The 27,387-nt window shown below is 36.4% G+C and overlaps 1 protein-coding gene across 1 annotated transcript in view; it reads left to right on the forward strand.

Moving 5' to 3' along the window:
* The window catches only part of FSTL5 (follistatin like 5), a 488,015-nt gene that overhangs the window by 21,155 nt on the left and 439,473 nt on the right, over positions 1–27,387 (forward strand). The window contains exon 2 of the mRNA XM_067551803.1: positions 16,223–16,361. Coding sequence (XP_067407904.1) covers positions 16,239–16,361 — 123 coding nt within the window. The 5' untranslated portion in view covers positions 16,223–16,238. The remainder of the gene's footprint in view (positions 1–16,222; positions 16,362–27,387) is intronic.

Genomic DNA, 27,387 nt, shown 5'->3' on the forward strand with positions numbered 1-27,387 from the left:
CCCTCAAGCAGCCATTTTGTAGTTGTGTGTCTGCTATCCTCCATGTTCTTCTTTTCCAACTGGTGAGTAAGCTTAGCTCCTCTTGTACTTACTCTTTAATATTTCTGAGTCTCAAAAACTTGAGTATTTGAGTGAATTTCATTGAAGTGATGTTTACTCTCTCAAATCTTTACAACAACACACTAGAAACCTCTTTCCAACTTAATCCTTTATATTTATCATAACTATTTGTATAAAACTTTCAGGGCACACAAATCCAAGCGAATCTGAACAATTTGTAAGATTTAGCTGCCAAAATTTGTTTATTATAGATCCATGCTGCTAACATCCATCATTTATTTACACTTTAGATAGTGATTTTTATAGAGTTTTTTTTTTAAAGTTTGTTACTTCACCTACTTTTGAGCCATCATTAATTTCATCCCCTCCTTCATTTATTAATTAATGCACATACTTTCTTTCTAATAGTACTTTCTCCCTTGACAAACTTTTAAACATTCACCTTAACCCCTGTAGTTTAGCATCAGCTCATTTATGTTAGTGGTGAAAGATCAAGTTACAACACATCATCTGAAAATGTCTTTCATGATGGAATAGAAAGATCTCCAGAAATACCATGCCGAAGAGTAATCTAGAAATCATGCAGTCACTGTGCTGGTCCTGAATATGATGGAAACCACTTCAAGCCATGGAGTGCTACACCCCAAGCACCCTTAGTTCCAGCACATATGACTAATTATTTTTAATAAAAATAAAGTTATAAAACCATAGACTACAAAGATTCCAAAACCTTTTATAAAAGGCTACTATCTGACTGAAAATAGTTCTGAGACCAAGATTCCTGTGCAGTGTTTGAAATCCAAACATTGAAGCATTCACTAGGACACTGAAAGTGAAATAAATTAAAGTAGTAGAACTGATTTTTCCCCATTGTCTACACTTAGAGATATGCAGAAAGTAAATCATGTAAGAAGTTACCAGCTAGATTAAAATTTTAAATTTGTTTCATTTGCAGTGGCCTGATCAGTATTGTCATTATTATCTGCCTCGTCAGATTTGGGATTGGGAATATGGCTTTAATTGGTGTTTGTTATATTTTTTCTTTTATATAAGAATTAGGTACAGTGCTTCTGTCAGCTAATTTCTAAGTTATTATCTGCAAAAAAACTAGAGTTTTCAGGTGCCTAAGTAGCCCCTGGAATAATGGTTAAAGTTGCCTCCCACCCCCTCCCGAAATCTGAAATGGCACCCCTGTCATAATGTCCAGATTAGCTCAGACTAGCAATATGAGTAAAACAACTATTAAATCCTGAGATGGAATAGGACCACTCCTTGATATTTTTAAGATAACCTTTCTGATAAGGTCAAATGAGGTATCAGTTTCATATCTGACATGTTCTCTGTCTTGCCTCAAGACGAGAAGGAACTCAATAATCCAACCATTATTTAAATTCCATTATTACTTTTTCTAAATGTATTGTTGATTAACATCCATATCTTTGGATAGGACAGTCATATTGTCAAATTAATTATATCAATGTTTCCAACGACAACATGCTGGCTAGTTGCCCTCAAATAGTACACCATAATAGTAAAAATATGTGAAAAATGTCCTGTAATAGTTTCTTTAAAACTGGAAAACTTGGTAATTCAGGTATAAATACATTCATTTTCAAACAGGAAATTCACCTCTTTGAATGTGGATTATTTCTTATAATTTAAGCAGAGTTTCAAAAGACAATGAACTTTCATTCATTTAGAACTTTGATATATCCAACTATATACAGGTAGCTTCAACTTTTTAATGTAATTGATTGGTAAGGGTTGTGCAAAACATATAATTTAATTTTCTTATCTAATATATTTTTGAATACAATATCAGGGTGCTTAAAAGTATTGTTTAACATGTGCCCAGCATATGGAGTCATATACAATAATTGTGGCAAAATTAATCAGTGTGTCAAAGCCTGGAGTCAAGAAAAAAATGTACCATATCGAGGAAACAAGCAGCGACTCAAAGGATGAGATTTTGCATGTATATGAAATTAATACATGCAAAATAGCTCAGACTAAAACCAGATGCAAAGACAAGGCAGTAAAACAGAAACAAACAGGAAAGGAATGCCAAATAGATGGTGAGATGTCAGTAAATGTGCTAGGCTACAAAGATTTTTCTCAGCAGTATTCAAGAGAAAAAGTGAAATTACAACCAAGCAAAGTCAAATTAAAATTATATCAATGAATAATCAGAATACCATTAGGAAAATGTAAACTTATTAGCAGGAAACACACAGGCTGAAATTTCAGGAAGTATAGATAATACAGAAGGCACTCTTTCCAGCTAAAACAAGTCAATGCGTTAATCTAGTGACACTAAGCTTGAGACAAATGATTCATACAGTAGAGATACAAGCAGAACAAAAACCAAAGAACTCTAGCATCCTTGCAGAAAAGCTGAGAAAAGATTACCAAGATATTTTTGAAGGACTGAGATGTCCTCCAGGAATGTTATAGCTGGAAGTAGATAAAATGATTCAGCCAGTACACTTCCAGAGTACCTAGTACATTAAGAGCAAAAATATTGGGAGCAATAAAGTAAACGGAATAAGAAAGAATCATTGCTAATGTCACAGATCCCACGAGTTGTACTGTTCATTTGCATAGACCCAAGCAACTTATACAAAGCAATGAAAATACTTCATTACCAAATGCGTAAAATTGAAGAAATATTACCTGCTAAACAAAGCACAAACTGTTCTCAGGACTAGATGCCAAAGGCAGATATTGGCAAATGCTATTGAGTAAAGAAAGCAGCTATATCATTACATTTTGGATACCACAGGTACGTATGGATGGTCGAATGTGATTTGGCATGAGACATGCAGTGGAAGAATATCAACATTACCAGCAAGACATGCTGCTAGGACTCACAGGTGTCATGGTTATAGCTGATGACATTCTGATGAATGGATGTAAAGTCAACATGGTAGAAAGTATGACAGATCACAATCACAACTTCATCTGTCGGCCAGAGTGAGCCAGGCAAGTAAATATAAAATTGAATAAATCAAAGAACTGGTGACCAACTATCCCATTCTGAAATACTACAATGTGAACAATCAACAACTATACCACATAATGCCAGTAAAACAGGGCATGGAGCATCACTGCTACAAAAGGGACTGCTAGTAGCCTTCATAAAAAGGCTACTATTGTCATTGGAACAAAAATATGACGAGAGTGAATGGGAATGTCTTGCACAGTGTTAGAGAGACAAGATGGGTGAGGTAATATCTTTTATTGGACCTACTTCAGTTGGTGAGAGACAAACTTTCGAGCTACACAGAGCTCTTCCTCTGGTCTGGGAAATGTGTCAAAGTGTCACAGCTCTCCAATATCCTGGGACCGACATGGCTACAACGACATTGCTTAATTTTCACATGTGAAAAGTTCGACCAGTATGTTCAAAGGTGGGAAATTATTCAGGTAGAAAGTGACCATAAATCAAAAAGCAACCACTTTAAAAAACTACAGGTAGTGGCCCCAAAACACCTTCATTGTGTGCTACTGAAACACAAGTGCTGCAGCTTTGATGAAAGGGACTTCTTATCCAGAGCAGCCTTGCAGCATGAAAATATGGCATCTGGACAAGAATATGATATCTTCAATGTGGTAGAAATACAGAAAATCAACTAAACCAGTTATGTGCCAGTTTCAAGGAAGGGGCTAGAAAGAATCTGAGAACAAACTATACAAGGTTTATATTTGAGTGCCAACATTCATCATTCTGTCAGCATGGCCAGACATCAGTGGAGAAGCTCTACCTGCCTCCCAAGAATACTGGAACTATCCAGAGAAGCTGAGCATCCAAGATAGCTTCATCTATAAAGGCAGTCAAATCATAATATCCAGACCATTGAGAACAGAAATTCTCTCAAGAATACATCAGAGTGGTTACGGAATAGAAGCATGTATCTGGAAAGCCAGAGATGCTTTATACTGGCCAAACATGACCAGGGATATCAGAGACCTGGGGAGCAGTTGTGATACACCTGGGGAAATGCAGGCCACGTAGACAATGAAAATGCACAGCATTCCTAACACACATTGGAGCAAAGTAAGAAACAGACCTTTTCACTGCAAATCACACAAACTACCTCATTATTGCAGACTACTATTCAGACTTCTGGGAACTAGGACAACTGTCAGACACTACTGCAGTGACCATCACAGACAAAACAATGAAGCATTTCATCATACATGGTATCCCAAACTGTATAGTTTCAGATAAGGTACCCCAGTTCACGTACAGTGAGTTTATGCAATTTACCTGAGGCATGGGAATTCAGTCATATCACATCATCACCATACCAAAGATCACCATATGGTAAAGCGAAACTGATAGCTTAACATTTCTAAGACTGTATTAAAGAGAGCTGTAAAAAGCAACAAAAATATATGGCTGGCCATCCTTGAATGGAGAAACACTCCCACACAAAGCATTAATAGTAGCCCAGAACAATACTTGATGTCATGATGCATGCATACCTTAGTGCCTATAGCCCCAGCATTCCTATAACTGGTAGTGGTGGAAGACGTAACAGACAACAAGGAAGAAAGACCTGTAAAGGCCAAAGCCTACTACAACCAACAAACTAAAAACCTCCCAGAGTTACAAATGGTAGATCCTTTCAGGATCAAACTATTTCCTCAGGATAAGACATGCACTTGGAAGCAAGCTATATGTATTGAACAGATAAATCCTTCTTCATGCAAGTTATGTAACAGTGAATGGGCATATATTCATCAAAATTGCAAATACATTCAACCACAAGAACACAAGAAAAAACCAAAAATGTGGAAGACAATGAAATGTGTATTTTACTGAGACTTGATCCACAGGACACACAAGAAACAGACTCTCAAAAATACCACACAAGCAGAACCAAGGACAAGGTTGTCTTCTGTTGTCATAAGAGAGACCCACATTCTTTCCAACAACAAACCACCTGCAAGGTTTATACAAAACTATGGATAATACTAATATATTCAAGAACAATTGCCTCAAACTCAGAGGAAAATACCAAAATTGCCAAACAAGTAAAGAGTTGATTAGATTGAAAAAAGTTGGTGCTAAGTTATATGTATGATGATTTTACATTTAAGGGGATAAAATAGAACGTTAAATGTGCAAGTAGATTATGGTATTCATGGTTAATTTTTTTGTCTCAGATAAATGTGATCAAAAGGAGTTTAGGATAAATAGACTCAATATAAAGTGCTATAGTATGACTGTATGTAGGAACTTGGAGAACTTTACTTTCAGGAAGAGCTTGATCAGAAAGAACAGCTTATGTGGGGGGAAAGAATAAAGCTCGAATATTGCACTGTTTTGGTCTATTTCTTTTTATGCTCGAACACTGAAAAATACTTTTATGAGTTCTCTCAAGGTAATATTTACAATGGCACAGTAATTTCAGACAATATGTGATGAGCAGTAGAGTATCCCTAATCCCTTTTCTGTTGCAAATAATTCTATTGCTTCATGTTTTAACTATAACAACGTGTATGTGCATGTACTGGGCAAAATTGTGAGAGGCACTAAGCATGTACAACTCCCTGGTACTTATATAGAAGTTGTAAATGCTCAGCACCTTTTAAGAATTATTTCACCGTTTAGAAGAAGTTTCACTAAAATTTAAATTGCTGAGGTGATGGTCAAACTTCAAAATATTTGGAGATGCACTTCTTATAAACTTATCCAGCTCAAAAGCTCAGGTATTTATAGGATTTGGATAAATATTCAAATTATCTAGATCTCTTGGGCCTTGGATATACTTCAGGGGTACACCACACTAATTATAAGATAATATTGGGCATTAAGAATCCATCAGCAGCAGAAGAAACAGGGATACTGAGGTAATCTTCTGATGCCTTTGATGTGAAGCAAAGCATGTGTAATGCATGAGTTTCCCTCATTTTATCCACTTTAACAGAGAGGAGCAGTTTAACTAACTAAATGATTTGCATCATTGAGCACTCCAGTGGCAATCAGAGGGTTTCGGGATTCAAAAGATGTGTTCCAGTATGGTCTACTGGCCAGACTGAAGACTCATCCTGCTTGACATCATTGTGTGCAATGTATTCAGTTATGGCACTTTCCAATCAAGAATGCATGCAGTCATGTACTAGGCTGAATTCTAGCTGCTGAACTGGGAGTTTTATGCTTAGCTGGGTTTGGATAAGTGTCTCATGAGTGTCTATGCATGATTAAAGTGTACAGAAGTATCTCTTTTCTGCATCTCTAGCATGAGCAGGAAGATATATGTCTCAGAAGTGAGGGTCAAAATGAGCTGCAATTATGTGGGTTTTGCTACTGTTTAAGATTGAGGACAGTGGTTGTATATACATCTTGTACAGGTAGATAATATGAATGTTGTATTTGGAAGTGCAAAGGATATTCTTCTGGGTTGGCTGCTGAAGAATCACCACAGCTCCTGGTGGTATGGGTGAAGACAGAATAAAACTAATACATATTTTAAAAATAATGGACCCAGAATACTTTAGCAATACCATGGTGAACAATATGCTGTAAGTGAAGTAAGGAAGAATTACTTCTTGTGTCTTGCTCCCCACTCTCCTGCTAATACATGATGCTAATATTGAGGATAGAGTTAGAAAGTGTGTTTTGTCTTATTCTGAAATGGCTACAAATGTGTAGTAGAAGCCATATTGTAATTCACAGGCTTTGGGTATATGTTGTCTGGCTATGCCAGAAGAAGGACAGGAGGCACTGGATATGGTTTAATTAGGTTGCAACTTTATTCTTAACTGTCTGGGAGTACTCGGCAGATAAAAGTGTTCAGTGCAGGTAATTCCATGATGATTTTCATGTATACCTGGAGGCTTCCATCAGTCCGCCCCCATACCCATTCTGGACCCCAGCCAACCTGCAGTTGGAACCTCACCATCCCTCCATCAAATAAGGGTTAAGGAGGACTATAAAGCAGGGAGGGCTGGCTTCCTGCCATGTCAGTCATAGGAGCCCCAGTCCCCCTTTTTCGCTTCTTTAATAAATCCTCCTTTTAAATCCTTTACCAATCCAATTTATTTCTTTCTAACCTCTTAAAGAGGTACACACCTTCCTCCAACAAACCAGACAACATGTTCCCACCCCCCACTTAATGTGCGGTGCGGTCATTAGTATGACACATGAGGTGATAAATAAATTCCACAGAAGTTTTGGAAAGAATGCTGTTAAATACTGAATAGCTACAAACTCTCTCTAACAACTGACAAAGCTGTTAAAAGTTACACAGAAATGAATATCTGACAATCTGATCAAACTGCTTTTGCAATATGAGCAAATGATTTATTCATTGGTGCTGAAGCATAGCACATAGAAAGGGGTGGTTCACTCTTACAACCTGCCCCTAAGCAATGGTGAAGAGAAGCAACCAACAATTCAATAAGGAGCATATACCAATATTATAGCCCTTGCCTAATTCCCTCAAGGCCAGCATCACCTCTGTCTTGTCCAGCCAGCAAATTCAGACCCTAGCCTTCATAACAATGGGAACATAAAGACCACATTGCCCTTGAGAAGAGTCAGTGAGGCAGATGCTCTGTTTGCCCTTTGTTAGGTGAGGAACAAAACCTATTCGGGGAGAGACACTCAGGTTTATTAATTCACATCTTTATTTGGACTAAAAGCATACCTTCTGATTTCAATTTTTATTAAAGCAGTGAATCACAGATTTACAGAGAAAGATTTTGGCCAATTAACTTTTACTGAGGCATAGGATGGATTTCTCCTACAAGGCTCCAACTATCCCCTTACACATAGCATAAGTATTTCTCTGATCTGTCCAAACTCACTCACTATACATGACTTATGCTTATGACATTTCCAACACCTTTGTCTGTCATACAGAATAAACCTGAGTGGGTACTCAGTTTTTATGTTCAAGAGGTGCAAAAATTATAGAGCCCCTCTTTCACCACTGTTCCAAATAATATCTCCCTTTGCAATGATGGAAGTAAAATGCAAAGGATGCAGGCTTCCCCCCCAAAAAAGCTACTTTTGTTGATACCTCTCTTATTTGCTGAAAACATTTTTTTCCTTCTACATATTACTATTTTTGGTAAATCTGTTTGATTTTTTCAATGCTATATTTTCTTTGAGATTCAGTTTGATCTATAACTTCTAATTGCGTCCATCAGTTATCTTTAACTCCCTTTTTTATCTACAACTCTTATTGTGACTATTATTTTATATTGTTTACTCCATACTTGGTAAAAGCATGGTATTTAAATGTACCACATATTCTAATGTAATGAGCTGTTAAACAAGGGCACTGCCATTTTATGCTCAGATTTATCCAGATCTAAAACAAATAAAAATAAAACATTACATAAGAACTATCATATACTATTAAGAAAATAAAGGAAATTGCTATATGAATGTAAAATTACACAAGACAAAAATATATGAAAATATACTTATATACTTTATATATAAGTATATGCTATATACTTAACAATCAGATTAAAATAAATAAACAAACAAGATTTAGTGCCCAATTCTGCAGTCATTAACATCAGTTGGAGTTTTGGGTGCCTAAGGAATGCATACTGGAAACCAAAAAGATCATGAAGTAATTTGTTGTAGTTGAATCATGGCAGACATCCTTCAAGTACAACATAAAATGGGAACATTTTTCTAGTATGTTTTTATGATATTTCAAGTTAAATGTATTAAAATGTATTTGTGCTGTGGTAGTGCTTACAGATCTCAGTGAGGAATTAGGGTTCTATTGCATTAGACACTATAATACACATGCCCAGGGCCAAATCATGACTTTTGATGGCCACTTATGCAGGACAGTAAGTGGACAGTCTAGATTTTGGATGAAGTTTTAGTGTCTCCTCGTATTTAATATTGACAGTTTTCCTTCCTCAAACTAGAATAGTATTAATACATATATGTTGTTACTCTTATAATAAAGATGTAATAAAAAGTAGGCATTGTTTTTAAGGTAGAGTAGTACCCTCTACACTGGCTTTTTAAAGCAGAAATTATCAAGAAAAATTTTGTCTGACTTTGACAAACTAAATGAGCAGCAGATAAGAACTGCAGACCTCATACCTCTGGGATTTTAGGCAGAGCCTGTCCTAAAAGCTGCATTTCTTCTTTAATTTACATTTTAAGTGCCCATCAAGGTAAGAGGCAATGAAGTCAGAAGACTGATCATGTAATAATTTTCTCCCCTTTTGAACCACTACAAAGAAAAAACCCTACAAGGTCAGATAATTTTTAAAATTGTAAGAGTTCTATTCTTTCACATCATATGAGGCCAAAATTTATGCAGTTTAGATGGATGAGTGTAGGAATGTGACTTTCCTCACTGTCTTATGTGAAATTACTATTCTGTAACCTACATTTTCATTGTACAATGCGACTTTCCTCCAGTGCACAAGAGAGACACAGGTCCAAAAGTGGATGGCCATTTTTAGCATGCAGAACTGTTAACCTCTAGTTGATACTGACCTTTAAGTGAACAATTAACTATTTTCAAACAATTTCACCAATATACTGGTAAATAATCTTTACCCCAACATTACAAGTCTGGTTTCCTTGTTTCAGCATATTTATTTTTCTAGATCATTGTTACCAGAGAAAATGAAAAGAAAATACCATTCCTTGTGTATACTTTAATTTCAAAATTCCAAAGAAATATTCCATGCTCTAGTGCCATTTCAGCTCTTCAGTACCAAAGATCCATTGGGAACATTTGGTTTCCCTCTGGATTAACCTGGTATAGTAACATCCATGCCTGATTTTGCATTACCACGAAAGTGTTCTAGTTACAGCACATATGTAGTCAGAAGATTCTTGAGTATCAGTTTACTTATGCAAAATATCCTTCTGTAATAGAGCATGCTAGCCGTTTAAGGCCAGTCATGGGCCAATAAATCTGTTAAAGGCTCTCAGCCCTGTTAAAGCCAGGAATTTTTGAAGTTGTAGTTTTCAAATGGGTCACATCACTGCAGACTGGAAGCAGGGACTGCTGAAATAAAGGATGCTTTACTATATAAGGGACAACTTTACCCTTAGGAGGAAGAAGAGGACTACGTGGTGGGAAACATGGTGGGAAAGTAGTAGTGGCTTGCTGGTGGGAGCTCTCCAGGGAGCCAGGTTTTGAACTAAGACCAGTGAGGTCAGGCTGTGCTATGAGGGAATGAAAGCTGGGAGGGGTTTAGTGAAAGCCATAAATAAGGACAAAAACAGGCAGAAATAGTCCTTGCTTTCAAGTGAGTTTGAAAAACTACAGTTAGTACGTAGCATGATATAATTACAAGGATAGAGGAGCAGCAGTAGTACCTGGAACATGGACATAAGGATATAGGATAACAACTGTTCCCCAACTTGTTCACATTTTAACCTTAGTTGAGTTCTCATAAAATGAGTAAAAAGGAAATGATAATCCAGACTTTTAACATTCTAAACATAGTCATGTTCTCGAAGTCTTAGGGCACTCTTCTGCTTCTGTGTAATTACTTCTGTTACTTTTTTTTTATCATACATCTAAACATTGGTAGCATAGGTGCATTAGCTGCAGGATGCTAAGGGAGAAGGAAAATAGTAAGTCAGCTTGCTTCTAAAGATCACCTTTATCTCTTATTTCAAGATTGAATAAACAGAATGACTTGCATAGATCTCATTCCTCATCTTTTTTACTACGTTGTCTGGGGAGATGAGTTTCAGTATACAGTACATCTCTGAAATGCATGGTCTTATAAGAAACACAAAAATTAGGCTCTTGTAACACTCTTTTTATGAGAAGTGTCAGTGTGATTCTTATAAAGCAGATTAATCTGGTACTTATTAAGTTATAACTTCTTAATTAAATTTTGCTTGTTTTTTGTGTAAGAGGAGGAGCAGGGCACCCCACTACATTCCAGATGACAAATAACATTCATCTAAATGATAGAAGTATCTACTGCACAAATGCTTTCCCCCACTGTCCATCCCAGTTAGCTGGGCTGGGAGTTGGCGAGTTCCATGTGGTGAAGAGGAGGAGAACCCATCACCAGTCCCCCTCAGCAGATGCAGTGGCTTCTGTGCTGCATCCTCCAACCTGATCTGCTGCTTCCTGATCTCCCTGGTACAAGAAACCATTGTTCAGTGAAGCTTAACTTCACAGGGGAAAGGAGTAGCCCTCCCTGCATGGCAAAGAAATTCTGTCCCACCCTTTGTGCAGTGAAACAATCCCTGTTCCTTTGACATTTTGCAGAGGTTAGGTTAGAATTTGTTTTGGAAGAAACAATCATTAATGTAGGGCTGATGCGTCTGACAGAGGGAAGGTATTTATGATGCTGAAGAGTTCTCAATCAGGTGTAATTTTGGTATTTCGGTTGATGATTGTATAGTACCTTGTAGAAGAATATATGGAATGTCCATAGACACTTACAAACTCTGTAGAAACTGAATAGCCATAAGACATTCATTTATAAAATATAGTATATAGTGTGGGTTCCCAATACCATTGGGAGTTATATGAGCCCTAAAAAGGAGAAATGCACCAATTTTAATAACAGATGTATTGATTTGTCTCTTGATTTTTAGAGAATATCATGTTAAGGAAGAAGGGTGGTCTTGTGTTTGTGAAGTGCTCAGATAATACAGGTTGACATATATAAGTACTTAAATAAAATTTTATGGGAACAGTATATAAATTACCTTCCCAGCTGTATTTCTGTTTCTGAAGGTGTCATTCTTAAGTACCAAGAAACAAGACAATTATTGATTACTGTAGCTCAAGCGAGATGAATCTAAATATATGGTATTTGCTTCAGTTGTACATTAGGTCAAACGAGTTAAAAATGGGCAACACACACAAAAGCTGGCATTCCACCAAACACGTGGATTCCTGTGTTTACAACTGTCAACAGAAAGTGAGGACATCTGAACTAGAGGATGTTAAAACATTTTTCTTAAGAAAAAACTTCACCTTTCCTCAGAAGCAACTGTGACATGAACTTTCTATGACTTTCCAGTAGCTCTTGGCAGCCTCTTCTGTTTGTCATAATTTTAAAGTCTTTGATATCTAAGGACCTTTCAGAGGTAGAAGCAAGTGCATTAGCATTAGGAAGCTGGGATTTTCCCCTTTTCACTAACATAAAGTAACCATTTTAATCCTAATGAATCACAAGATATCAGAGCTTAAACCTGTCACTGGTCTGGGACTGAAATATGTATGTCCAAAACAGTGCCATTTTGATAGTGAAATTCTGTGTTGGGATGAGGGACAGAAGCAAAGATTTGTGTGGTACATAGTTTTTTTCAAATGAACAGTACTTTGGAGCTGCTCAGAGGTTTGGAATGTTAGAATGAGTCCAGGATAATGGAGTAATGGGTAGAGTGCCGGTAAGGCAGTCAAAGGTGCATGATGTATGAAATTTAGCATATTGATATCACTATCCCATATATTTATTTTTACATTTAACTATCTGGTTGGTATCCTTAAAGAGCAAACTCTGAATGCCCCTACAGCCTGAAATTGAGTAACTGGTGTAGTTCCAACAGCCAACCCCTCTTCCCACAGAACAGACGGGTGCAGCAGCAATGGAAGGTTGCTCTGCATCTAATCAGGAGGATTCTTTCCCTTTTTTGATGACAACATAATCCACAAGCAATATCCAATAATTGGGCTTTGAACAAGGAGAAGATCTGGATTTAAACTTTCTCTCTCTCAGGTTTTACACTGGGTTTTTCAGCAATCCCAATGAGCTGTCAACAAATTGACCATTACCTATGCAAATAAGATTAGTTATTGAAGGGTTTCTGCACTTGATGTTAGAGGTGTTACCTCAAAATATTGTGAAATAAATTATCCTGTGTTATTAACTGTTTTTCAAAGTGTTCTTTGTGTTGTTAACACTTAAATGTTATCTACCATATAAAATGGCTGAATATGAAGTTAAAAAGAAATCTCAACATTTTAAAATTGCTTCTAAAGGTAAAATGCATTAAATAAATACCATTAGTTTTAATACAATTTTATTAAGTACAGGTCCTGGAAGATCATATTGTGACTCATGAAATCCACCTAACTAAATTTCAGGTGCCTTTTGGATTTGGGTCTAAGGAAGCTTGGGATTGAGAGACTATTTTAAAATTTTAAAAACTTCAAGCTTGAATCAACCCTTTTGAGATTATTATTATTTATTATTAAAATGGCAGTAGTTTCCAAAATATTGAGTGCTTTCTAAACACAGAAGAAGATGTTTTGTTCCAGAAAGAAAGAAAGAGAATGGCTGCTTCAGTGTTTTGAATTATGTGGAATACTTTTGAACCCTGTAGTTTTACCAGTGGGCTTTCCATCATTTTCAGCAGATCACACTGTAATATTTATTATCATTTCTATAGTATCATAAATGTGCATAGTGCATGATATATCTTTTATAGGTTACTGGTAATAGAGATTTTCAAGGTGAAATCCTTGCCCCTGAACCAACTCCAGTAACTAGGCTTGGCAAAAGAGAGATTCTCAAAGGCTGAAATTGCTTAAATCCTTTTCCCCATGGCCATGGACTGTTACAGTTTTGAAACCGGAGCGACTCCTTCCATTACTGTTCTTCAGTTCTGTGAAGGGTCTATGCAATGGTGGAGAATCCATAAACTGCTGGATTTATCCACCCTTCCCCTCACTCTACCCTTCTCTTTTTTCCATCGTCATGCCCACCAAACTTAGTTGAACGGGAATAGTCATTATTATTTATTATTGTACTACTATTGCAGGCCAAGATCTTGGTCCCATTGTGCTAGTTTCTGTATAAACACATAGTAAGAGAGAGAGAGAGTTCCTGCCCCAAATACTTTACAATATAAATAGAGAAGACTAGAGCTGAGTGAATAATTATTATTTCAGTTCACTGGCCAAACTGAAAATCTGGGGAAAGCAATTGTTTTTTAAATTGAAACTGCATTTTTTTTTGTCAGAAAATTGAAAGACAGAAAAAAATGTATTCAAGTCAAAGAAAAATTTTGGAATGGTGATATGAAATTATATTCTGTAAATGAAATCTCATTTTGAATCACCATTTTGTTGGTTCTTTCAAATTGAAATGATTAATTTTTGTTTTTGGTTTGTTCTTTTGTTTGTTTTCAGGTTCTTATGGCCAAAACTATTCACTAAATTCCATCCAAATTTGCTAGGGCAATTGGTGCCTGAAAAATGCATTTTTCAGCAAATTTCCTATTCACCCAAAAAAAAAAAAAAAAAAAAAATTGCCCAGCTCTAGACAAGAGAGACAAATGATATCAGAAAGGAAGTGCTATCCTAATTTTACCAATGGGGAACTGAGGCAAAAAAAAAAAAAAGATGAAGTGATTTGCCCAAGGTCACATAGCAATTCTGCAGCAAAAGCGGGAACTGCATCTGAATCTCTTGAGCCCCAGTTTAATGTCTTAATCACAGGATCATCCTTCATGCACACACCCTGCTTGTATTCCAAAACAATCTTTTTCACTCCACAAATATACACAAAGTAACTGCACTGGTTATGCAAACAAAACAACAGTTGAAAACATCAACAGTTAAAAAGTCAAAGTTATTTTGTTGTTTTTCTGACATACTTCTCACTTAAGGCTAATAGATTTTTCTGGGTGTGTCTGACATGAATAGCGGGCAGTCAGGAGCATGTGTTTAAGTTCTGAGTTTACTGGTGTTACATCAACATAACCAAGATCAAGTTTTTCAAAGTATACTTATAGATACTACACCTAGAACATAGTGGAACAAAACAAAGATACAAAGCAATATCTGTATGTGCTTTATGCACATCCCCTTTAATTCTGGGTAATAACTAGAAAAGTACCTGTTCACAGGATATTTATATTATACTTTTAAAGTTATATTTTCCCTATTTCATACTTTAGGGGATATACATATTTAACAGGTTTTAACTGTTTTAAAAGTTTTAACAAAATACATTAAACAAATCATTAAATAAACATATAGGAAACCTTCCTAATCCCTAATTCTCCTGTATGTGATGTCTTGACTAACCAGGCTCCTGACTGAGGCCCTAATTCTGGGTTTCATCATGGCCTCTTTATGCCCCCTCTGCTGGGCCACAAAATCAGCAGAACTAGCCATTAGTGAATACCAGCCCAGGGGCTCTGCAGGTGACCCAGAGCCAGTGGAATATTGGCTTTGTACCACAATTCTTGCAGCACCAAGGGACATGCTGTGTTGGGGAATGGAAGGAGTATGGTGGGACTGTGCTTGTTCTATCTATTCTTGGCAGTCATTGCAGACAATTGTAACTTTAGAACAGGCCCTGGGGCTTGTTTACTTTATTCCAGTGATCAGACTAGTTCCTGATAGGTTCCAGAATCTTTGTTCCCTCACACCCTTCCTGAGCTGTTTTAAATGAGCTCAGCCACTTCTTGGGGAGCTTGGGGATTTTTGGAACAATTAAGAGTTTTCCCCCAAAGAATCCAATCCAGTTCTTACCCTGATTCCAGCACATACTGGGACAGTACTTTGGAATTTTAGTCTGTGGAATAGAAATATACATCATGTGAAGACATCATTAATGCAGCTCATAAATGTGTGCCTCAGTATCATGATTTAAGAAGCTCCCCAGTATATTGGGACATAAATAGGGTGTGTGTTCACATGTACAATGCCTTACATAAGCTTAAATTTGCATATTCTGTACGATAACTAGAATAGCGAATATATATCCTGGAGATGGTATCCTAAGGTAGATAGTTCAATGCTAGAGACTGGTTATGAACCAAAAGCAGTGGGCATGTTATTGGTGTTCTCTTCCTTTTCTCCTCTTCAGTTTTAAAAAATAATTTGAATAATTATTAATTATTTAAATAATACATAAAAAATTTTCTTCAATGCTTTTCTTTTACATACTATCCTTTTCATGTTTTTGTTTTTTTCCCCACAGTCAAGCTATGGTATGAGTGCTGAATGCTGATTAGAAAATATTTAGTCCAATAAACCTAGTCATTTGATTCTCAAACACTAGTCCATCATTTTTTTTGGTTATCAGAGAGATTATTATAGATCATTTTGATAGCATCTATTCTAGTCTACAAATAGAATTTAAATATATTTAGCTTTTATTAGATTATTTGTGACAAAATTATTTATTAAGGTCCTTCATTAATCTTTTGCTATTTTTATTTTGACAGGAACAAACCAGTAAGGATGTTTATGTGGTGGTCAGCTGTTTTATTTCTTGGATGCATTTTGTTGGGAGCAGAAGGGTTGCCAGCCAAGGAAGGATATGACTTTAAGCCCTATCAGCCTCTAGTAAGATTACGCCACAAGGTACTGATTATTTTCTTGCATTCTTTGCTTTTCCACAAATAAGGAATAATTTACTCACTAGACTTTTATATTTATCAGAGTAACCATTTGGAAAGAAACTTTTTCCAGTAATAATAGTTTCAGAATATTCCTCAGATTAATCAATCTGCTGGAACTGCTTTGCAACAATCCCAGGATTAAAAGCAGCCTTAAATCCTGTTTCCATAACCACAAGATAACTCCCCTTGCATAGGGTGATTCTCTAGTGGTACAGAATCATCATAGCATCTCCTAAACTGCTCTACACTGGGCTTCCAGTATAGGTGGAGTGGCCATGAAAAGAGGTACCAGTCTGCTATAATGGCCCATAGGGGTTGCCTGAAGGTGGCATAGACTAGAGCAATTTAAAGGCTGCTCTAAATTTATGACAAAGACAGAAGCAGCACCTGAACAGCCTGAGAATCTGGGCATGGGGTCACAAAGGTGACTTAAAGCCACCTTTGTCCCGTACTTCTGGGCTTTTGCCAGGTGCACTTCAGCTGGAGAATCAGGGCCATTATCTGTATTAAATATCTAAGTATTTTGAAACCATCGAAGTAGGTTACTCTTCACATTTCAAGGTGTTGTAGTTTAATTTCTTTGTACAGTTTACAAAATATCAAAACTGTTTCCTGATAGTTGTAGGTGTGTAAAGATGAGCCAAGTATTGAAGTCCTCACTCGCTCTATACTCAGGTGAAACTCACCATTGAAAGCAGTGGAAGTTTTGCCTAAGTAAGTTCTGAAAGATTTGACCATGAGTGTACACTCTTTATGTAAGGTAAAATGTATTTCTTATAGTTGGAACATAAAATATGTAACTTTATTTTAGTAAATTATGAAGAAATGCTATAATCCTCTGTGGATTATTGTTCCAATATCAGCACATGCTAAGAATGAAATGAATACGTGAGGCCATAGTCCTGCAAACACTTATACACGTGATTAATTTTAAGTGGGTAAGTAGACTACATTGCAGGATCAGGGCCTTGACTTTACTTTGTTTATTTAGGTCTATTTATGCACTTTAAGAGTAGAATACTCTATTATAGTAGAAAGGAGAAGAATGGAAAATGAGAAAACAATAGACTGAAACTAAAAGGAAATAAAAACAAACAGGAAGGATGACTATGAAAACAATACTGAAAACATAGACAGTATAGGTGGAAAAGAAAAAGAGAAGGAAAGAAGATGAAAGCCGAGATCAAGACAGAAGCAGGAGTTAAGAAACAATTTAGAATACCTTTTTTAGATTTACATGGTCTCTAATTAATATTTCTTAGGTACCGTTAGGCTGTTTGTAGCTGTTTGTATTGGTGAAGTAAAGTGTTACTATTTTCCTTCTAGTTCTGAGATAGTTATTTTATGTTTGTAACAGAATATAATACAGATTACAAGATTAATATAGATTAAACAATAGAGGATTATCTTTTTTCTTGGTCTCTCATCTCTAAACCATCATTGCTTTATTTTTATTTATTCAATGCTATTAAAAGGCCTCTGATTTTATACTTGTATTTTTTTGTTTGCAATTTGTTGTGAGAATGTATTGGGCTAGGAAGTGTTTTCCTGAAACACCCTCTCTTTATTGAGTGTTGGTATTTCTAGGAAAGGTTTAAATGAGTCCTGTTGACTCACTGAATGAGACGACTTATCATCATCATCATCATCTGGCTATAAAGGAAGTGTGATAGTCTCTCGGAGAGAAGAAAGATGTGGACTATGGACTAAGGGGAAAAAACCTTCTGTACAGTCAAGCCTGGGAAAAGGTGTGAGCAGGTGTTTGTTACTTTATTGTTGTAAACCAAGCCTCTGGAATGTGGTGAGCTTGAACCTTAAAGAGTGTGGACTTTTTTACTGTAGGTTAGTAAAGGCATCTGCATACAGAGTGTAATCAATGATAAGTAGAGCTGGTCAGGAAATGGTTTTCTTGTCCCGTGAAAATTTACAAGTTTTCAAATACTTTCCCATTCCACCTTGGTATGAAACCAAGACCTTTTAAAGTTTTTTGATGAACTCCCAGAGAGAGAGTCCCTGGTCAATTGCCTGGTGGTTAGGTTAGTCTCCTGTGATATGGAGGAATCTTCCTGATTTAGATCAGAGACTTAAATCTGAATCTTTCACATTTTAAGTGAATGCCTAAATCTCCAGGCTGTTGGCTATTCTGGGAAGTGTGTGTGTGTGTCTCCTTGCTCTCATTCTCTCTCTGGTTTTGACCGAAGTTCTATCCCGGACTTGGGAAACCTTTTTGATCAAAGTCTCACTGAAACTGATAATTCCCATGAAAAGTTTTGATTTTGACATGTTGGCATTTTTCTGCACAAAAAAACCCACACCTGCTTTGTCAAAATATTTCCTGACCATCTCTAATGATGGATCCAAATAATTAACTTCTGATTTATTGTAATGGAGTAACTCCTGAATTACACTAGTTTAAGGGACTCAGAATCAGGCCCACTACCCTTGAAAATAACTGTTAAAAAGGAGGGGGACCGGAATGTTATGTTTTACTGCAGAAGTAATGGCATATCCTGTTAGTATGTCTTTTGTTTTTATTTCTTTGCAAAAATTAAATTAATTTTTTAAATAGAGGGGGAAAGGTGGTAAAAGTGAAAGGAACATAGGAAAAGTTGAAGAAGAGTAGATGAAACTGAAAACAAAAATGTAATCTGACCTCTAACCCACAAAATGTGTGTTGATTATTTTCTGATTATTTATGATAAAATGGTCTAGCTTTCAATAATATATAGATATATATATACAGATATATATAGATAAATAATATTTTATAAATACTTTGAAAGTATGTTCCTAAAATCAGCTTTTGCAATCAATTCTGGCACAGATATATTTTCAAAGTATTTAATAATATTTTTATATTATTTATCTGATATGTTCTATGATAATCTGAGTATTTTCCTGCTTTCATCCAGCATTTTATATTTCAAATGCTTAAATAAATAGATTCAGTTATGCAAGATAGTTTATTGCAACTAAAATACACCAAAATGTTGCTTTCTATTGAATAAGCAACATTTATGCATGCTTTATGGCTGCACAGAGTGAAAACAAATGAGGATTCACAGTTGCTGCAGTACTCGGAAGCTTTGCTAATGGTTACAGTCCAGTCAGAGCAGTTCCAACTGTCAGGTGAAAACAAAAGTATCCCATTGCTTCTTAATTAACTTGAAATGATGAGGTTATCTTGAGGAAGTGGTTATTGTTTACACTATTTCTGTAGATAGCAAGTTTAGACATTCATTAAGGTTTTGTGCATTTATGTTTAAAAATGGGTTTTATACCAGTTTTGCACAGAAATTTTTTTTTTGCACAGTGTTACAAGTAGGTATAGGAAAATTCAGGCAATTTTAAGGTTAATTTAAACCATATATTTATATATAAAATAAAATGTAATATATAATATGTATATAATAAACATAATATATAGACTGTAAACTAATGGACCACCGGACAACGAGGAAATTTCCAGTTATCAAGCAAATGTTCTTGTGATTATGTCATGTTGGTTCAGCAATAACCTATTATATATCTGATCACAGAATTTCAACCATTTACAGTATATTTACAGTATATATAGCCAAAATTTGATTTTTGTGTGAATGTGTGGAATTTAGCCTATTGAATTCTGAAAGAAGATCACATATAATTATAATGTCACAATGATACACACACAAACACAGAATAGCTGCCAAGAATGTTACCAGGGAAAGATGTAGTTGCCACTGAAGACAGCAACATCCTTGCTAAAGATAATAATAAAAAAGAGAGGATTTCTTAAGCCACTGATTTTAATAAGCTGAGTAATAACACGTATTGTAAACCAAATCAGTCTGCATGTAAGGAGGAATCAGTGAGGAGGTGATATGGATGTGCTTTTTGTGTCCAATCTGCAATTTGAGAGTTGCCCTACACCATAACTGCATAGAATACAGTGTATCTATCTTGTGTGGGAGTTATGAGATGGAATTAATTTGGGACTGGTTATGCTGTACCAGTCACCTGCTAGTCAGCGAAGTCCCTGCATGAGTTTATGGGTTTCATCACCACAGTGGGATTGGAGCCTTTGTGGCTGCTAATGCTTTGTGCCTTTAACAGCCATCTGATATGTTCTGAATCAGCTCAAGATTTTTTAGCTACCAGAATGACCATGGAACTATCACAGATAGTAACTGGCTCATTTCACATAATTGGCTATACTCTTAATTTAGCTTCTGGATTGGGATTGTAGGTTAGGTAATTTTGAATTTGACAGGCTGTGGTCATTGCCTTCCTCAGTTTTGAGGTTGGGACAGACTTACCCTGTTGGGGTGAGGGACTTGTGTTGACAGTCTGCCCTTACTGGTTAAGGGAATTGGAGCTCGTTCAGAAGGCTCTATGGGTCTATATTGTTCTCCCAACAGATTTTTGTCTTTTTGTATCTGTTTATTTTAATTTTTTTATCTTCAACCATCTTCACAGATCACCTGGGATTTTAATTACTTGCAATAGATGAAGTATGAGGAAAGATGCTTTGACAACAGTAGATGGAAAGCTCTTGCTGATTCGGACTAATTGGAGCATACAGATTATGAACAATTTCATGCTGAGACTGTAGAGAACTCATATTCCTTCCTGACTGGTGCAGGCCAGCAAATAACAACTAGTCTCATCATTGATGAATATTGTCAAACCTCCTTTAGAGACAGTATGTACAAGATTTTCTTAAGGAGACAGCTGTACTCTCTTTTGTTCAAGCTATCATCAGTAGACATTGTCAACCTTGCAAACTATCTTTCAATATCTAATCTTTCGGTTTTGGTTAACTTTATACAGAAGGATGTGGCAATACAACTCTTTGAGTACCTAGATACCTCAGTTCTGGGCCTGGGCTGCAGTGGTCCTGGCCAACACCAGTACAGTCTAGCGGTGTGGGTGATCTCACTGGTAGTTAATTAATATTTAGATCCAATGCCATTGGAACTACCATTTTCCTATTTGCACTGTTTCTCAGGATAATACCATTACGTATTAATATATGTTGATAGAAAAAATGTTTGATGTTATTTTGATAGGTTATTATTATTATAGGATGTTATTTTGATATTATCATTAGGAATTACCAGAAATTTTTTCCCCATTTGAGATTATCAACTCACTTTATTGTATTTCAGTAAAGAGACCTCAAAATTTGATGGGGTCCATACAAGAAAATGATTTTATGTAAGGAAGTCCCTAATTTGATAAGTTATTAATTGAAACTATTAAAAGTTTCATTTGTGCTATTTTAATACCTAGTACACAAAATGACGAGCTGCTGTCCAAGCATTATGTCCCATCCTGTCTTCTGGAAATTTTCTAATGGAATAAAAATTAAGTTATGTGAAACTTGTCAACTCTATGCATGCAAATTTACAACAGTTCAGGCATTACCATAATATCATGTCCATTTAGTTCAAATGTTTGACTGTATGAATTAGACTTTAAACTAATGGACCACTTGACAATAGGGAAATTTCCAGTTATCAAGCCAATATTCGTATGATTGGTTCAGCAATAAGGTGACATAATCTATTATAAATCTGATCACAGAATTTCAACCACTGCTCTGTACCATAGCTCTGTGGTCCAAAAGGGAGCTTCTTCTAGAGGACATTTCCTCAAGTAAGATTTTTCATCATTAGTTTTAGAACAGTGATCCATATTTATATTTTAATTATGCAGTACTGTTAGTTGTCTGGTCTTGCCTAAGTAGTTATCATCACTGATTTGTTAAGAAGAACATTGTCAAAATTATACCCTGCCATAAAAGAAAAGGAAAATGAACAAAATCATTGTCCTATCTTTCATTGCGGTCACAAAAACAGAACAGCAGGTAGAACAGTTTAAGTTTAGGTGTAAGAGGAATTGTATTGGTGAAATACTTCAGAAAGATGAATAAGAAGTTCTAGAATCTAGAGAAGATTCTGAGTTGAATTTTCAAAAGAACTCAGCACTGACCTAACTCCCTACTCCTATGTGAATGGTAAAACTTCCCTTGACATCAATGGAAACATTTAGTAAAAGTCAGTGCTTAGCATTGCTAAAAATTCTACTCCTGGTTGTTTTGTCAGACCAAACTCCACAAGTTGTTATCCTGTTGTTATGCAGAGGGATGTTAGGCTATGTCTGAATGGTATCTGGGTTTACTGTTTTGCAAGTTACTTTTGGTTCTCCATTAGTGAAAACACTGAATAAATTTGTGAGGGCCTTTCCATTTGGAAGTTGTCTTGCATTGCTGATGAGCTATTGTAGATAATTTATTAATACTAAATCTCCCATTTGAAATCATTAGAAAATATTTCTAGCACCCTAGTGAATTTTCTGCTGATAATATGCATGGCTGTTGCAGTGAAAGCAGTGGGTAAAAGTTACTTCAATGAACAAGCGTATGCTGTGAGATTTCCAGGTGTAAAAAGAATGAGGTCAGAAATTCAACTAAATAGAATACTGAGAAGTAGCTGTGGTTCTTTGCCCATGACTAAGAAATATGGAATGTGCCATGGACTACTATGTGTGTAGCAGAGTTATATATCAATTATCCTTGTATAAGATATGCATCCTCCATGCCGCACTATGTATTTAGCCTGCTAATCCATAAAACTGTTCAACCATGATGCTGGAATGGGCATGGTATTGAGGATTGTGTTTAGTTATTGATCTCAAAAGAGAGAGGACAAGTAGAGAAAATATCTGACCTATCTGTTGTCATCTAAACGCCCTCTGCTTGAACAAAATGTTCCTGATTCTAATCTCACCCCAGAGTAACTCCATTGGAACTCTTCTTGTTTTACACCAGTCTGAGAACTGTAAGAAAATCCATAATAATCAAAGTTTTCTAAAATATTTCTACAAATCAGAAGATTTCCATTTTGGACTTTCTATGAAAAATCTACATTTTAAGGTGAAACAAAGAAGAGAAATATAAAAATAAGACTTGTAGACAGAAAGATGCATACCAATTAGTATAATAAACTGGGAGAAAGCATTCTTTGATTAAAAATTATGAAATATAAAGTTTTCATGTTGTATAATGTATATCAGTAAATGGGAGACTTTTTACAGATGTTCTGCAATTTAGTGATATATGTGTTTTCTAAGATTACACTCACAGGCTCATTTGGGACTTTTTTATCCCGGAAAGATGACATGTAAAATAATTCTATTCTGTGAGCGGTCGAGCAAATAAAACCCAGATTATCAAGTCTCCAAACAATCCCAAGTTTAAAAGTTCACAGCATTTATCTAGAAGTCCTGCCTGCTTGAGTACTCTGAGAATTCAGATGATTTCATCCTCTTAAATCCTCTCTGTCCTGGAAAAAAGGGTTTCTATTGCTATAAAATGTAGCAGTGATTGCTGGAGACTCAGAGTACAGTTGCTTCAGAACATATCAGTGCTACTCTCAGTAGTAAAAATGTAAGAATTTTTTTCTTCCTGAAGGACCTTGTACTCTGCACCCATTGCCTTTTTAATACATTCAGAGATTGAGATACAAATTCCAGGTTTCCTCTAAACTACATGGCAGCTTTTTTTAACTGTAGTCTTGTAAACACTAACAATATTTATTGTTTTCTTCCTGATATACATGAATACAATTTGACAATCTAGTCTGATGTTCTCTTTCCTATGTACATTACTGTTTTCAGGACATGCCATTTAAAAAAAATGCTATTATAATAATAATATGGTAGCTGATAGTAGTTGGAAATCTGGACCATTCCCTCCCATGGAAAACCCTTGGAAGGAGTCTAAGGAGCAGGGAGGGAACCTTACAAAGTCTGCTCCATGTTGTTTCTCTCACCCTGTAACATTCCCTTGTGGAAGAAGCAATAGTTCTGGCCAGAAACACTATGTTCTGCAAAAGGCTAGGATTATAGATGCAGAAGTCCTGTGCTGGCTCCTACTGTTCACCCTTCACAGCATCTGGCTATACTATCTTCACCTGGGAAATTCTTTGGAGCCAATGAGGAGAGAAGTAAGAGATTTAGCACCACCCACTGTCCTCTGCACCCATGTGAATTCAGACACTGGGAGACCCTGCTGTGGAGGTGGCTGACCTCACCCCATTCTTCATGAGATGCATGAGATCTACATTCATATGGCCCTTTCTGTAAGCAGATATTAGGGGCATGACCTAAAGCTTGGTTAGCAGCATTGCTTCTTGATGTCACATGCCACGCCATACCATGACAACCATTAATAAAATATGTCAAAGTATATAATTTATGTTCTGGGGAGCTCATTTAATTACCCTATAAATTATGGCTACTCAACCTGGGGGTCATAATCCCATTGTCAGGAGGCATGACCACCTGTCCTCCCCATGTTGCTAACTAGGAGGGAGATCCTCGTTAGTTCCTGGCTAGATGGGAGAAGACTGGGAATTCCTGGTACAGACAAGGTTAAGAACCACTGACTGCTTCTAAATTTTTTTCTGTATGCTGCAATTTCAGTTTTCTAATGATGAATAAAAGGTTGTTTGTGTTGAATCATATTGGCCTTGGTTTAGGAATGTGACAAATACCCAGATTGGAATATATTAATGTACAAATCAGGGTACTTTGCTCCTAGATTCATATTCATACAATTCTGTTTCCTAAGATCAGAACAAATACAGGGTAGTTAAAATGGTGGTTACTATGTATATAAGCAAGATCCAGATTCCTCTCCCCTGGCTAATCTGTCTCCTCTTAGCCTCCCAATCCTAAAAACCTATTCTCTATCCACTTCTATCTGTGTATCAGGCCAGCACGGCATAATGAGTTCATTCTGTACACTGCCTGGCTTCATCTATTCCTCCTGGTATCTTACTATCTGTTTTTACTATCCATAGAAAGAGATATGAATAATCCAGCCCCTGATGAACAAATGAAAAAATGGATTTCTACATCATTTGTTTGGACTCCATTGTTCATGTAATTCTTTCATCCTCTCTTTGTGGGTGAGAATTTGGGCAGCTCTGGGGCAAAGTACTTACATGGGTTAAGTGAATTAAAGAAACTACTGTAAGCATTGGTGAGGTGTGATCTGCACACACTATCGTTTGGCTCATAAGAGTAATAATGAGAGTTCCAGAATACACACATTAACTGAAGAAAATTATAATGTAAAATATAAAATTCAAAATAAATATGAAAATCTTATAGAATGATATGTAATCTTAGCAGGAAAATGAAGTCAATCTAATCATTAATACTGGTGTGTTGACAAAATGGCATGCACTCCAGTGCCACTGTTTTAAATTAATTAATTATTAAAATGTCTATTCTGATTCCAATTAGCAAACTGCTGGATTATAAATCAGAGGAGATACTTTAAATATTGGATTCTGAAACACCAACTTGTTATATATGTGAACAGTAATATACTATCACTGGGATACAAATCATGTTGATATGGAGCAGGATTGTTTTAAAAAATATATATATATTGTTTGTGCTTGCCTATCGGGTTCAGATGCAATATTTCTGTGGAATTTGATTCAGATAGAAGATCTGATCCCATTTTTAATTCATGCATTTCTTTTACTGATTTATTTTTAAGCTTTTAAGAATCTTTCTTTCCTATTTTTCTTTGCTGGAAAAACAAATGACTTTTTCTTAGAAAATGGGCTTCCCTTTTAACATCAGGAAAAGGTCTCAAGAGTCTTAACTCCCATTTCTTCCTGGCTGATTTAGTCTAAATTCCAACAAGAAAAAGAAATCAGATTATTTTTTAAAAGATTATTTTTATTTGCAGATATGTGTTTTGGGGACAAAAAGGGATCTCTGGAGGCTTCTGTGCTCCATTTACTTAATAGGTGCATTAGTTAGACTCTCACATGGGAGCTGAAAGGTCTTATTTATATAACTTTTAGCAAATATAAATAACTTCTAATTCCTACTGTAGCTTCATGACTTTTTAACCTGCTCATTTCTTGTCTTTTATTCGGACTGTATATTTGCTGCTCCCCTTGCCCCCCCCCCCCTTTTTTTATAAATGTTTTACTGGATGTCAGAATTTGTTACCATACTGAACCATGATATTGAAGCACCTCCTTGATCATTCTTTTATTTTATCATAGCGAACTAGATTTCACTATTCAGTGTACAATCTGTGAAGCACTGCTGTCATGGAATTCCTTGGAAATTACAGCAGTATACAATATAATATGAAGGCAACAGAAAAGGTGTTCGCAAATTACTATATATACTTATTTGATATATTTGCCAGTGTTTAGAAATACTGTATGTATAGATTTATTTTATTTTAAAAAGAGAAACATAATCTGATCTACTGAATAACACAGGACGTAGAGTTTCACCCAGTAATTCCTGTATCAAGCCCATAATTTATGGTTTAACTAGAGCAGTGGTTCTCAAAGTGGGGGCATAAAATGGATCATGGAGAGGCGCGGAGCAGGGCACAGAGCCGGTCCAGCTCCAAGCTCCCCAGAGATGGAAGCAGCCGCCGCCACCCACCTCCTACAGCAGCAGCAGCCCCCTGCCACTGTCAGGCATGATCCCCACACTGCTGCTGCCCTTGTCCTGCTGCTGCAGCTGCTGCCCCTGCTCCCCACTTTCTGCTGCTGCTGATGCTCACTGCTCCCTGCTGCTCCCCGTGTTGCTGCTGCCACGCTCCGGCTTCCCATACTGTAGGCCTTGTTTTTTTATGAAAGGGGGGGGAGGTTCGGGGGAAGGGGGCATGATTGTTAGGTCCTATAGCATGGGAAGCGCCCCCCTAACAATTGTGCCCCACCTTCCCCCGAACTCCCTCCTTTCAGGAAGAAAACGGGGCTTACAGTACATGAAGTGCCCCCGTGTTTTTTTCTGAAAGGGAGAAAAGGGGGCACAATACAGGAGAAGAGCGTGCGTGATTGTTAGACAAAAGTCCCTAGGGGGCTCTATTTTAAAAGTTTGAGAACCACTGAATTAGAGCATATCTTTTAGAAGGACATTGTCTAGATTTAAAGACTTCAAGTGACGGAGAATGC

This window comes from Emydura macquarii, unplaced genomic scaffold, assembly GCF_026122565.2.
Source record: "Emydura macquarii macquarii isolate MOO-44397 ecotype Brisbane River unplaced genomic scaffold, CSIRO-AGI_Emac_v2 contig_1363, whole genome shotgun sequence".
In the NCBI taxonomy this organism is placed as follows: domain Eukaryota; kingdom Metazoa; phylum Chordata; order Testudines; family Chelidae; genus Emydura; species Emydura macquarii.